The sequence below is a fragment of the Mus caroli genome, chromosome 13, assembly GCF_900094665.2.
Source record: "Mus caroli chromosome 13, CAROLI_EIJ_v1.1, whole genome shotgun sequence".
Classification (NCBI taxonomy): Eukaryota; Metazoa; Chordata; class Mammalia; order Rodentia; family Muridae; genus Mus; species Mus caroli.
This window is the reverse complement of record NC_034582.1, coordinates 23,081,112-23,096,147: the sequence shown is the minus strand read 5'-3', so window position 1 is coordinate 23,096,147 and position 15,036 is coordinate 23,081,112. Positions and strand designations below refer to the sequence as shown.

The window sequence follows — 15,036 nt, the reverse complement described above, 5'->3', positions numbered from 1 at the left end:
TGAGGCTATGTTCAATATATCTTGGACACTAGTAACAGCACGGAAGCAAGATAACCACTGAAGATGTATGTATGTCTCTGGTCACGGATAATAGGCTACACTCTTTGACCCTAACAGAGAAGGTCATAGGATCATCAGTTGTGGTTCAAGTGTCACATCCTTCTGCCCTCTAGCAGGATGTGCTCTACTATATAGGAGGTGGAGGTGGAGGTGGAATGTTAAGAGAAGGAAGGACTTTGGGATGCAGATTTCCTGAGTCAACACACAACCTTAGGTGTGACTTCTCAGCGATGCTACTGTCTTCGGCTCAAATGCTTTCCTGTAAGTAACTCTTCATTTAAGTTCCTCTACAGATGCTTAAATATTATGTTACAGGGAAGTTTACTTGTTGCTGTTATTGTTGCCCTATCCCGGATAATTGGACATTTGTTCTTACTTAACCAGGGAAAGCAAAGCCATATAGACTTTGAATATACAGGTTAATCATTGCTCTAGAAGGAAAATGAACTCAGATTAGTGGTTTTCAAAACATAGTAATCTTAGCATAAGACATGTAGTTATATCCAGAGATATTTTGTCTTGTCTTAATTGGCATGACATACAAAGTAGTAGTGGTGGCAGGGAAGCTTTAGCTGTGTCAGGAATTTGTCTTAATACTACAAACACAAGGCATATCCAAAACAAGAAATGATTCATCTCAAAAAAGGGAAAACTACAGACATAGAGACGGTACGATGAAATGAGAGCAGTATATCCTATGGGTAAAATTAGTAACAACTTAGGAAAGGAAGCAACATATTCCAGTCCTGAGTTCTTGTCTATGAATTCTTTGACTTGAATGAATGCATCCAAACTGTCATTCCTGTAGAGAAATGTATACAAGCATTGCAGATGTGGGTAATATAGAACTTAAACAACTTTGTTCAAGTAAATTAAAGGTGTAAAACTTCCCACTACTGCTAACTTGCTTCTATTTTCTTAGTAATATTTCAAGAAATATGAATTAGTAACAACAATAAATTTGATTTTATAAAAATCAAAACCAAAATAGTGAGCATTCTTTCTTATAGGACTATGAAAATCCTTCAGTTGATTAATTAATGGAGGGTACATATACATAATTTAATATATATGCATATTACACATAAAATAAACTTAAGACTTCAGGAGTATTTTCAAAGATGTATTAGTGATATGAATTATTTGACAGCATTTTTATTTTCAAATAAAATTAGTGCTTATTTGTATTTTACACAGCTTTTTGGCATATTTAGATATTTTAAATAATTGGGTGTAGATGTTTGCCATTCATTCCTCCTACCAATTTCCTAAGTTTGTGTTGGACACTACCACTAATATTAACAAGAGTTCTATTGAAATTTAGATTCCTGAGAATAACATTTTATAACATCTTTTGTGCCAGACTTGTGTCTATAAGGTAAATAGATTTTTAATTTGATGATTGCATGACGTGTCACCCTGTTGTAAACTATTGATATGTTAAAGTTCTGTTCTGGTTTTCTTCATGTAAAGCATGTATGAAAAGAAAGTTGATGAAGCCAACACTTGTCATTGGAAAAATCGTTTAAAGGCTTGTGCTACATAGAACAGAGAAAGTAGATAAAATCACATTTCTGGGACCAGTGACCGGTCACCATAGACAATGTCTCATTTTTTACATGGATTTACAACTCTTGTCAACACAGATCATCAGATGAGGGGCACAATCCTCAATGTTGATGCCTTGCATTCTTAAAATGCTAATAATGGTGGTATAAAATAATTACACAAGGTGCATATATGGCTTATATATTCTTTATGTTTTCATTATAACTATGTTTCCAAGCCGATTCATTGGCTTATTGCAAGCAGCAAGTTGAGAAAAATAGTCTAAAACATTTTGCAAAGCTATTAATTACAACATAAAAAAGATATATTTTTGAAGCTGAGTTTATAATTCCAGGCTGTGGCGTCATGTTATGACAACATTCTCTTCATCCACAATATTAATAAAAAGACAAATAATGTTTTCACAAATAGTGAAAGTAAAACAAACCTTACATTTTACCTTTGTCAGATTAAAGACAAATACGCTAATATTAGACCCTGACTTATAAGTTATAAATTTTTGACTGTCTTAATTCTGAAAACCAAGAGAAATCTGCAGGATGTTAAATGATCTAAAGAATCTGATTTGATTATTTGATTGTGTCTTGACTTATGTTAAGCTGCAAATGTTAGGAATAACCAGAAACATGTCTGGAAATAAAAATAAAATTTCAGGATCATAGTCACGTTTAAAAATATAATTCTGTGAAAATACATTTACTTATTTAATCTTGCACAGTAAAACATGTTCATTTCTCAACACATAACACTAGCAAATTCTGTAAAAGAGGTCACTGTGATGAGGCTTCCATTAACAGAGTGACTGTTCAGAACCTCAGAAAAAGGAGATCTGAGTGGCCTCTCTTCTGTTTTAGCAAGGGCATCATGCCTGTTCCTGGTGTCCTACCTGCTTTTGTGGGAGAATGTAGTCTTTACATCCACCTGTGCTGAGAAGGATGACACCATCCAGGACTCCTTAGAAAAACTTCTTACATTGACAACCTTTATGTCTCACGTTGTCAGTAGTGAAACTGCAAAACTCTTCACCGAATTTGTAAGTACCCCTCTAACTCATGGCTTCTCTGTAAAATGGGCCTTCATGCTACTCATTGGGATGTAGTATAGCATAAATAGTGCAGCATCATGACCCAAACATTAGACAATACAGTATCATAAGGAGGAAAACTCAGCAGCCATTAAACTCTGTAACAGGAAAAAAGGACATTCTCAAGAAATGTTAATTATTTCCTAAAGTCATATAATTTTAATATTTTTTCTATTTTGAACTTTATTTTATCTAAGCTATGAAGTTAATGCAAAAAACAGGGTGTGGTTATTATTCCTATTACACATCAGTGGACATATGAGGGTATGAATTAAATCTACATAACACAACACACACATAGTTGTTGGCATAGTTGTTTCTTCCACTGGTACTTCTTAATGTGCTGCTTTGAATATTTGAAACCACCCTAAGTATCCGTTCAAACTATCAAATATTTCACCCATAACAGTTTAACATAATGATTTTTAAAATAAATTCATTGTTGCAAATTAATGAACACATTGATAAGTGAAAATGCTAGTTTTCTCTCTTAATAAGCTTTTGGCTTATTACTTCCAATAATGTTATTCCAAGATTTATACGACTTGGAACAACTAGTGTAATGGCACTCCAAATTCATTATGACCTCAGTTAGTGATAGTTGTATAGGTGTAAAAGTATTTTTAAGAAAGTTATAAAATTAAGATGTCTAAAAAAACAAGTTAGAGAATATACACACTTAGTTACTATGGAATTTGCCACAAATGCTAAACAAAGATAATGCACAGTGCTAGCTTGTAGAGCTGATGGGAAGTCTGAGAATAAAAATCATGGAAGTTGGAATATTTAAGGGTTAGTTGGGTGGGGAGAATGAGACTATTGGTCAAGTTTTTAAATGTAGATAAAAGAGTTTATCCCCTAATATATTACTTTCAATTTCATCAATAATATTTTTATGGGATTTTGGTATATGAATACTGCATCTATGAGAGTACCACCATTCTCTCTCTCCACCAGCTTTTCCACTATCCTTCCATCCCAAATTCATCGTTTTCATGGTCATGGTTTATTTTTGTTGCCTCTCTCTCTCTCTCTCTCTCTCTCTCTCTCTCTCTCTCTCTCTCTCTCTCTCTCTCTCTCTCCATATTTACCTATGCTTATATGTGCCTTTGTCCATGGCTGGCTACATATGGTTATACAACCTATGTATCCTATCTTAGGAAGCAATTCATCTTTCAGCAACCATGTAACCCTATAGCTCTTCATCTAAGGATAGGACTATATGGGATTTCTCCTGACCACATTGTCAGGCGAATGGCTATTATCATTATGCTGTCCTTATTCAGTCAATTATGCTGTTGAGAATAAATGGGACCATGAAGTTTACATATCATTTCTAGGGGAAGGCATCAATCATCATATTTCATGGAACTTTGGCTTTTTACAAGATTTCTAAAGCCTTCCTCTTTTACAGTCTTAGGTTTAAGGATTGCATTGAAGATATACAATTTTGTTGTGGAAACAAAAAGCAATTCATTTTACATTTTTTCCATTGTGTATCTCTATAATGGTTTCCATCTGTTTCCAGAAGAGCCTTCTTTGATGAGGGGTGAGAGTTACCCTTCTTTGTGGGTATAAGGATATTTATTTATGATGTAGTTACAGAATATGTTGAATTAAGAACTGACAGAAATGGGTTCTATGATTTCTCATTTAGAGATAGTTGACAAGTTTACATTACCATGTGTTGATTCACTTCTGCTGAATTTAATTTATTAAGTGCATCATAATTCTGTCATTGGGGCATTCATATAACTTTCAGTCTCTAACTTATTTACTATTTTATCATTTCCAGAATAATCAGTATGACCAGGGCAAGAGATACAATGACAGAATCCCTGGGACTTGTCACACTGAGTTTTTTGATACTCCAGTAAACAAGGAGCAATCTCTAGGAAGAAGTGTAAGTGTTTCCTTATTATACTTTTTCACCAGAATCTGTGAAGCAATATGGCATTTCTACATATAGTCAAGGTGGTCAAAGACACCACAGTGGATATGCTATGAGCAATAAAGTAGTCGCACTGCATGATTAATACAGGTGAAGTCTGCCAAGGTATGTTTTAGATGATCCATAATGTACATGGAGAAAAAATATTTTACCAAAGTTAACCCCTGATCTCTTATAGGAAAGTTTCAATTGACATTAACATTAATAATTGAATATTCACTAATGTAAGCTAAGTAGTGCACATATAGATATATAGATCACTGTAGTTGCCAGCATTATTCATGCTAACCTATTCATTCATGACTATGAAGTGGTTTGTGTCCTACCCCTGTTTCTTTTACTAATTGTTTATTTCTAACCAACTGTCCTTCATTTAATTTATAAATGAAAGCCACCTCAGCAAATAGTCCAATGCACATTGTATTGTGTTCCCAAGATACAATAATCCCATCTGTATGATAAAAAATCTACATATAATGTTAGTTCAAATTTTGAATATATGAATCTTGGCCATAATTCAATTCAGGATTGAGTTGAACATTACATATATGTTATATATATATATATATATATATATATATAATATTTATATATAAATTATATATAACATGTATGATATGTTATATATAATTATATATAACATATATAATTATTTACATAATATATATGTAATATATTATATAATATATATTATATAATATATATAATTATATGTTATATATAATTATATAATATTACATATAATATAATATTATAAATTATAATATGTATAAACATATATATATATATATTTATTTACACACACATATATACATATATATATTACATTCATACAATATTATTTATTTTATATATTTTCTTTAATGCCACATGCACTCTGTGGGTCTTCTGTTGTCATTGAATAATAATGATATAAATGAAGTAAAATAATGGAAGCATGAACAATGAGTGTTTGAACAAGGAATTTCATTTATTGATAAAGATTACTTCACTAGAAGCTTCATAGAATAATATATTGGAAGTTCTGAGTTAAATTTTCAACAAAATTTCATAACATGATATCAGTGACTACCCATTTTTCTTATACAGCTTGTACTATCTATAAATAATATGAATTGCTACAGAAATTTTATTGTCTTCAGAAAAAACCCATTAATATAATTCTATTGCATTTTATTAATTCTAATATGGTTGTTAAATTATCATTACTTAGCCAGGAACACTATTGACATTGGTACACAGTCTATTGAATTCTTGGAAGAACGCTCTGAATCATCTTGTGAATGAAATGTCTGCAATGCAAGGAGACCCTTCTTCTCTTATCTCCAAAGCCAGAGAAATTCAGGCAAAATTTGATGAACTCACGACAGGTGTTAAAATAGTTCAAAACATGGTAAGTAGTTTTCTGATTAGCTTATTAGCTATTTTCATGCTTAAATGTTATACAATGACACACACACACACATATAAACAATGATTAACAATGTTAATCAAACAGATCATAACCACAACAGGTCAAAATGCATCATTGTGAAAGCGAGTCCTAGTAAATACATCTACATAACATTCCGACATCTAAGGCTCAGGGAGCACTGCAGAAGAGAGAGAGAACAATTTCAGAAACAGAGAATCAGGGAGTTTTCTCCAAGAATATGTCTTCTATGAATGTAAGATGGGTCAACCATAGGGTCTCACCAACATGACTTCCTAAAATAAAAGATGAAAACAGCCAACACTATTAGATATGCCAAACTGGACAGTGCATGGGAGGACAGTTCATGAGGAACTACACAAAGTTCTATACAAAGGACTACAGAAAACATAGGAATGTTAATAGTAGGAGAAAAAGGTTTTTCCAAGGAAAAGTCCATCAATTGGTTTTCAAAATCCAAATGGCCAGTCCTGAAAACATACATACAAGTAATATTATACAGAGTGATCAGGTTTTACAAAGTACTACATGTATCGATACATAGAAACATTTGCAGATAACAATAATTATGAAAGAGGTCATACATTAACAAAAAAAGCAAATGAGTATATTGGAGGGGAGGATGGAAGGAAGAAAGGGAGGTGAGAATTAATATAATAATATTATGTCAAAAATAAATGAAAAATCTAAAAACAAATACCTAGCCACCTCAAATTGTTTTTCTTAATTCATGCACAGCAATCCTCATTTGCTCCAGGATTTTCGTACATACGTTATTTTGAGAACTGATTTGGTTGAAAGTATAAGGAACATTTGATTTAATGTCAAATTTTATGAAGTACAAAATTCAAGACTGGGTCTATGCTGAAGTCAAAGTTTGTTCAGTACCGAAAATGAAAGCTCAATTCCTTCATTTTCTTGTTGTCACATACATGTTTACAAAGTAGCCACTTGGGGGCTGCAGAGAAGGCTCAGTGATTAAGAGCAGTGACTGCTCTTCCAGAGGTCCAGAGTTCAATTTCCAGCAACCACATGGTGGCTCACAGCCAGGTGTATTGGAATATGATGCTCCCTTTTGGTGTGTCTGAAGACAGCAACAGAGTACTCATATAAATAATAAATAAATGAAACTTTAAAAAAAGAGTAGCTACTTGCTGCTTAGCTGTCCATCAACTCCTGCAAGAAAAAATGTATTAGGAATTTCATATGTGCAAGAAAATGTATTCGTTAGGGGTAAATTGAAAATCCATATTACTTTACAATCCTGAGAATATAAATATTTTTACAAATCTGTATTCAATATTTATAAAAATAAGCATTTAAAGTATAATTAATAATTGGTTGACTATCCTTTTGCTGATAATTTTTAGATTGGAGAGAGAGAGATTGAGACATACCCTGCCTGGTCTGGACTGGCATCTTTGCAGTCAAGCAATGAAGATGTTCGCTGCTTTTCTTTTCAAACCCTGATCCGCTGCCTGCTCAGAGATTCTCGAAAAGTAAATACTTACCTTGAGGTCATCAAATACAAAATGGTTGATCAAAACAACTGCTAATAGCAGGTTTATATAACCTGCTTCTGAGATGCCCCTTTATAAGACATTATTGCAAAGCTTCCTTTTAATTTCTCTCTCATCTTTAAAAATAAAAATTGCTTGGAAGTACTAAAGTCTTAGTGAATTGCTTCAAATTCCTGGTGTTGGTTCATGCAAAATATATCCATATCATTGACTTCTTCCATTTAGAAGATGAGCACCTAACACACACACACACACACACGCATGCACAAGCGCCCCCATAATTGTTAGAAACAAAAAAATATTAGATATAAAGTATACAAATTCTATCAAAAACCTACTGAAGTTGGCAGATATATTTTGAAAGTCAGCCAAAATTTATCCAACTATTTCCAGGGCACTGACTGACAATACATGTAGTATGCAACTGCACCATCTATAACTGTTGTGAAAATTTTCAGTGATCTTAAGTGTGTTAGAACTCATATGTGACATGTTTCTGGTATGCTCTTCATGGGTTTTCAACCATGTTCCTCAGAATTTTTGTCTCTTTACCATTATCTCAGACAAATGTTCCACCATTCTGAGTAAAACAAGGCTTTTCCAGGCTTATATTGTTTAGTACTTTGTGCTCATTTTTTGGTGGTTGAAATAAGATAACAGTGAAGGCAGAGATGACTATACCCAAAAGTGTTTCTTCTAGTTTCTTCTGGATTTATATTCCTTTGCATTATTTTTCTTTTTTTTAGATTTAGAATTTAGAATACAGAAAAATTACACCACTCTTGACTTATGGCACAACACCAAAGACATTGTTCTGATTAAGACTCAAAATGTATTGTTTGTAAGTAGTAAATACCTCTCTTGGGAGTTCACTAGTAGTTTTCTAAAACACACTAGTATAACTCAGGATTCAGTGGCTTCATCAGGACAGCTGAGTCTATGTGGTGGACCTTCAAGTTTATGTTCTTTCTTCCTTCATTGTGTGAGAAAATTACCTCCACTTGTCCTTTGTGGCTTGATACATTTCTGCAAATTTTGTAGCCAATGTAATGATTGTCTTGATCATGAGATGTGATCTTAGTGGTCTGATAAAATAACTTTAGATAAATGAGAAACATTGAATATTTAGTAATTAGTCTATAATCTACACTGCAATGTACACATATTATACATATTCAAAACAGGAAGCTACAATTTTAGTGAATATGAAAATCAATAACTAACCAATGCTATTTTAAACACATATTTGACACCACTTAATAATTTATACTACATACTTTTCTACATGATGATAAAGGGGAAACACATGGTAGCATAAACATTGTATTATAGAGAATGATGCACATGAGTTTCAAAAGTTTATATTTCTTCCATGAGATAATAAAAATGGCTCAATCTAGACCCCCAAACTCTATGTCTAGACTCAGAAATAAAAACCAACATGATAATAATAGCGCTTACTAGATTGTAGGATTGTGGACAATTAAAAAAAGAAAGATCCTAGGAATAAATTTTACTGTCATCAAGCCCCTTTAAAATAAATGTAGATAGTTCAAAGGGCAAATAAGTGAAAGATATTGGAAGCCCAGTGTATTAGTGAACAACTAGATTGTGAAGGAATAAATTCAAGAGACTTAGCAATTTAAGGTTAGAATAAAGTATAGATAAATCAAGGAGAAGGTAGAAAGTTTTTCTACAGAGAAAGCTCAGTAGATGTGCTCTTAATTATTGCCTAAAGAGCCAGTTTATTAAAAAAAAGTGTCTGCACACAGACAGTGTTAGTATACTGCTAAATTATTGTACACTGCTGGAGTCTACCTAATATTTAAGCAGAACTAACACTAATGATTGTTTAATTCTTCCCTAAAATACAAAGGTGGACTTCACTATAAAACTCATTCTACCAAGCCATCATTATCCAGATCCCAAAACAGAAAAGCATATAACTAGAAAATTAGATGATTTCTGAATAAAATTAAACACCACAGTAAATAATTATTACCCATGATCAAGTGATTGTCATTGTAAGTGTGCAATGATTGTGCAACAGATAGGAACAAATAATGAAATGCAGTAAGCAAATGTATACAAAGACAGAAATCAAAGGAGCATTTCATAGGACCATTATAGGTTTTACGTAATGTTCAAAGTCTTTTCATAGTAAACACCCAAAAGTCAAGGAATAGAAGGTAAATACTTAACAACAATGCATAACAAGTCTTCAGCCAACTTTAAAGTAAATGGGAGGAAAATGAAAGCGATTCTTCTAAAATGAAGAAAAAGATAAAATACTTATTTTCTCACTCTTCTTCAAGAAAAGCTCAAAGTTTATTGTGCCAGTATTACAAGGGTGCTTGAAATACACACACAGACAAACACGCACAGACATGTATGTATGTGTGTGTGTGTAAACACACATATGAAAGCATACACAGTAGTAGTATTCCAAAAAACATCTTTGTAATGTTTTTAATACCATTTAACCCACTACATATACTGTACACTCCACTGTTCTGTCATCCACCCCAATGATTCCACTTTAAATTCTTATACTACTTCATTCTTTTAAAACCTTCCCTGCCTGTCCCCTTATTAATTTCTTGACCTCTGTGGGTATTAAGAACATTGATATTTTTCTTATAATTTTAATTGAAAGTGGGTATGACATTCACATATTATTGATTTGGTCTGTCAGATTAAGGTGGCCATCAGGATCTCTAATACTTCCTTATAAATATTAACATTGCATACTCCAGTAGTGGGAAAATGTCACTTATATTTTGGAGCAAATTATTTGAATCTATAGATTTTTTGTAATACATCCATGCACACAATACTAACTTTGCTGTTTACTCGGCTTAGAAGTTCTATATATTATGGAGGGCCTCCTACAACATATTTCTCCATGGTTTTAAAGATCTCAATATAGAAGACTTTGACTTCTAAAGTTATACCTAAGTAAACATTTTTTGGATGATATTGTGAGTAATATTTTTTCTCTTATTTTCTGGTGAAAGTAATTTTTATTAGCTATCTTCTTCATTTATATTTCAAATGCTATCCTCAAAGCCACCTATGTCCGCTTCCCACCCTGCTCCCCAACCCACCCACTCCTGCTTCCTGGCCCTGGCATTCCCCTGTGCTGGGGCATATGTTCTTCGCAATACCAAGGGCCTCTCCTCCCATTGATGGCAGATTAGGCCATCTTCTGCTACATATGCAACTAGAGACACAGCTCTGGGGGGGGGGGTACTATTTAGTTCATATTGTTGAACCTCCTATAGGGTTGCTGACCCTTTAGCTCCTTGGTTACTTTTTTCTAGCTCCTTCTTTAGGGGACCTGTGTTCCATCCACTAGATGACTGTGAACATCCATTTCTGTATTTTCCAGGCACTGGTGTAGCCTCATGAGGGAGAGCTATATCAGGGTCCTCCCAGCAAACTCTTGCTGGCATATGCAATAGTGTCTGGGTTTGGTGGTTGTATATGGGATGGATCCCTGGGTGGGGTAGTCTCTGGATGGTCCTTGCTTCCATCTCAGCTCTGAACTTTGTCTCTGTAACTCATTCCATGGGTAGTTTGTTCCCCATTCTAAGAAGGAATGAAGCATATGCAATTTGCAAAACACATGAAACTCAAGAAGAAGGAAGAAATTTTTGTTATGTACAAATGTTACTGAATATTTTCCCTCTATATTTCTCTTTTTTCAAATTGTTGAGAAAAAAGTGTTCTGATGGTATCATTTGGGTTTGTAAATTATATAATAATGTAATCTACAATATTAATGACCAGAATACTCTGGTTATTTTACTTTACTGTAAGTTTTTGTTTGATATTTCTAATAGAGACTTCAAGCAAGATATTGTGTTAGAGTAGAAGTTGGAGAATAGACAGTCTGAGAATTTAAAATAATATTGTTATCCAATAACTGTAATGATGGCTTTAAATATACAATAGATGGGTTTCATTATTTGCATTTATTACAGTTTTATAAGGCATTTATAATGAAGGGATAGTGATATATGTAAAATGTTTTCTGACCTTTATTGAGACAGTGGCCTTCATTATTTGTGTTTATTACAGCTTTATCTGGAGTTTATCATGAAGGGATAGTGATACATATAAAAGGCCTTCTGACCCTTATTGAGATAATAAAGTGATTTGTTTCATTTGGTTACCTTCTGATTTGGGTTTTGTTACCCACTGCTTTTTTTTTTTTTTTTGAGACAGGGTTTCTCTGTGTAGCCCTGGCTGTCCTGGAGCTCACTCTGTAGACCAGGCTGGCCTCGAACTCAGAAATCCGCCTGCCTCTGCCTCCCGAGTGCTGGGATTAAAGGCGTGCGCCACCACGCCCGGCTACCCACTGCTTTTTATAGAGGCAGCATTACCACAAAAACAAACATAAACAGTGAAACAAAAAAGAGAGCCATGAGCTTGAAGAATAGCAATGATAAATGTGAGGGGCTGTAGGGCAAGGGAAGGGAGGAAATTATGCATTTATATTAATCTCAGAAAAATATAAATTATGATAAATTCACAAATTTGTATGTTCCCTTGTATGTTTTAAATAGTTTCAAGTCCATTTATGTTAGCCAGTACTTTTTGGCACTACTTAGTAGTGTACCTGTCTTTACTTTGTTTTGAAGCTTCTACCATTACTGTTCTTCCAACAGTAATTATAAGCAGATCTACTTTACTGTATTTCAGTTTAAACAGGTAGAAGTCCTTAAAGTGGAAGCACAAAAAAATTCTTAAAGAATTACAGGAAAACTCTGCTAAACAGGTAGAAGTCCTTAAAGAAGAAATACAAAAAATCCCTTAAAGAATTACAGGAAAATACAACCAAACAGGTAATAGAATTGAATAAAACCATCCAAAATCTAAAAATGGAAGTAAAACAATAAAAAAAAAAATCCAAAGGAAGACAACTGTGGAGATAGAAATCCTAGGAAAGAAATCAGGAAACATAGATGCAAGCATCAGCAACAGAATACAAGAAATGGAAGAGAGAATCTCAGNTGCAGAAGATTCCATAGAGAACATGGACACAACAATCAAAGAAAATGCAAAGTGCAAAAAAATTCTAACTCAAAACATCAAGGAAATCCAGGACAAAGGATTATAGGTGTAGATGAGAAAGAAGATTTTCAACTTAAAGGGCCAGTAAACATCTTCAGCAAAACTATAGAAGAAAACCTAAAGAAAGAGATACCCATGAACATACAAGAAGCCTACAGAACTCCAAATAGACTGAACCAGAAAATTCCTCCCAACACATAATAATCAGAACAACAAATGCGCTAAATAGAGATAGAATATTATAAGCAGTAAGGGAAAAGGTCAGGTAATATATAAAGGCAGACCTATAAGAATTACACCGAACTTCTCACCAGGGACTATGAAAGCCCGAGGATCCTAAACAGATGTTACACAGAACCTAAGACACAAATGCCAGCCCAGGCTACAAGACCCAGTAAAACTGTCAAATACCATAGGTGGAGAAACCAAAGTATTCCATGACAAAAAACAAATTCACACAATATCTTTCCATGGATTCAGTCCTTCAAAGGATAATAAAGGGAAAACACCAACACAAGGAAAGAAATTACACCCTAGAAAAAGCAAAAAAGTAATCCTTCAACAAACCTAAAAGAAGACAGCTGCAAGAACAGAATCCCTACTGTAACAACAAAAATAACAGGAAGTAACTATTACTTTTCCTTAATAACTCTGAAAATGTAATGTATCTCATTTTTTCATACATTATTTTCCCTCCACACACGTGTTCAGCCACTTACTCACTCACTTATTCTGTCTCTCTCTATCTTTCTGTCTCTCTCTGTCTCTGTCTCTCCTACTTTTTTAGTTTTTTAATTTTATGTGTAATTCATTTTTTGTATTTTATTTTTTGTTTTTTAAATTTGTTATTTTCTTTATTTACATTTCAAATGATATCCCCTTTCCTGATTTCCCCTCCAAAATCTCCCTCCCCCTATATCATCCCCAATTCCCCTGCTCACCCACCCACTCCTAGTATTTGGCCCTGGCATTCCCTCACACTGGGACATAGAGCCTCCACAGGACCAAAGGCCTCTCCTCCCATTGATGTCTGACTAGGCTCTCCTCTGCTACAAAAGCAGCTGGATCCATGAGTCCCACCATGTGTACTCTTTTGTTGGTGGTTTTGTCCCTGGGAGCTCTGGGGGTACAGGTGGGTTCATATTGTTGTTCCTCCTATGGTGCTGCAAATCCCTTCAACACCTTGAGTCCTTTCTCTGGCTCCTTTATTGAGGAAATTGTGCTCAGTCCCATGGATGGCTGTGAGCATCCAGTTCTGTATTGTTCAGGCACTGGCAGAGCCACAAAGGAGCTATATCAGGGTCCGGTCAGCAAGCACTTGTTGGCATCTACAAGAGTGTCTGTGTTTGGTGACTGTACATGGAATGGATCCCAGGTAGGGCAGTCTCCAGATGGTCATTCCTTTAGTCTCTGCTCCACACTTTGTGTCTGTAACTCCTTCTATGGGTGTTTTGTACACCCTTCTAAGAAGAATCAGGGTATCCACACTTTGGTCTTCCTTCTTAAGTTTCATGTGGTCTGTGAGTCGGATCTTGGATATTCTGAGCTATTGGGCTATTATCCACTTATCAGTGAGTGCATACCACGTGGTTTTTTGTTTGTTTGTTTGTTTGTTTGTTTTGTGATTGAGTTAGCTCATTCAAGATGTTATCCTCCATATCCATCCATTTGCCTAAGAATTTGGTAAATTCATTGTTTTTAGTAGCTGAGAAGTACTCCATTGTGTAAATGTACCACATTTTCTGCATCCATTCCTCTGTTGAAGGACATCAGGGTTCTTTCCAGCTTCTGGCTACTATAAATAAGGCTGCTATGGACATAGTGGAGCATGTGTCCTTATTACATGTTGGAGCATCTTCTAAGTATATGCCCAGGTGTAGTATTGCTGGGTCCTCAGATATTACTATGTTTAATTTTCTTAAGAACCACCAAACTGATTTCCAGAGTGGTTGTACCAGTTTGCAATCCCACCAGCAATGAAGGAGTGTTCCTCTTTTTCCACATCCTTGCCAGCATCTGCTGTCAGATGAGTTTTTCATCTTAGCCATTCTGACTGGTGTAAGGTGGATTCTCAGAATTGTTTTGATTTGCATTTCCCTGATGACTAAGTATGTTGAACCATTTTTAGGCCATTCGGTATTCCTCAGTTGAGAATTCTTTGTTAAGATCTGTACCTCATTTTATAATAGGGTTTTGGTTCTCTAGAGTATGGGGAGGATGGGTCTTTCTTTCTTTTTTTTCTTTCTTTCCTTTCCTTTCCTTTCCTTTCCTTTCCTTTCCTTTCCTTTCCTTTCCTTTCCTTTCCTTTCCTTTCCTTTCCTTTCCTTTCCTTTCCTTTCCT

At 34.4% G+C, this 15,036-nt stretch overlaps 1 protein-coding gene across 1 annotated transcript; it reads left to right on the top strand.

Moving 5' to 3' along the window:
• Window positions 1-226: 226 nt before the first annotated feature.
• LOC110308587 (prolactin-2B1) lies at window positions 227-7,760 on the top strand. Its single transcript, XM_021181019.1, has 5 exons — window positions 227-321; window positions 2,484-2,662; window positions 4,509-4,616; window positions 5,878-6,057; window positions 7,467-7,760. Exons 1-5 carry the CDS (start codon window positions 291-293, stop codon window positions 7,650-7,652), a joined length of 684 nt encoding a protein of 227 aa, XP_021036678.1. The 5' UTR covers window positions 227-290; the 3' UTR covers window positions 7,653-7,760.
• The last annotated feature ends 7,276 nt before the right edge of the window (window positions 7,761-15,036 follow it).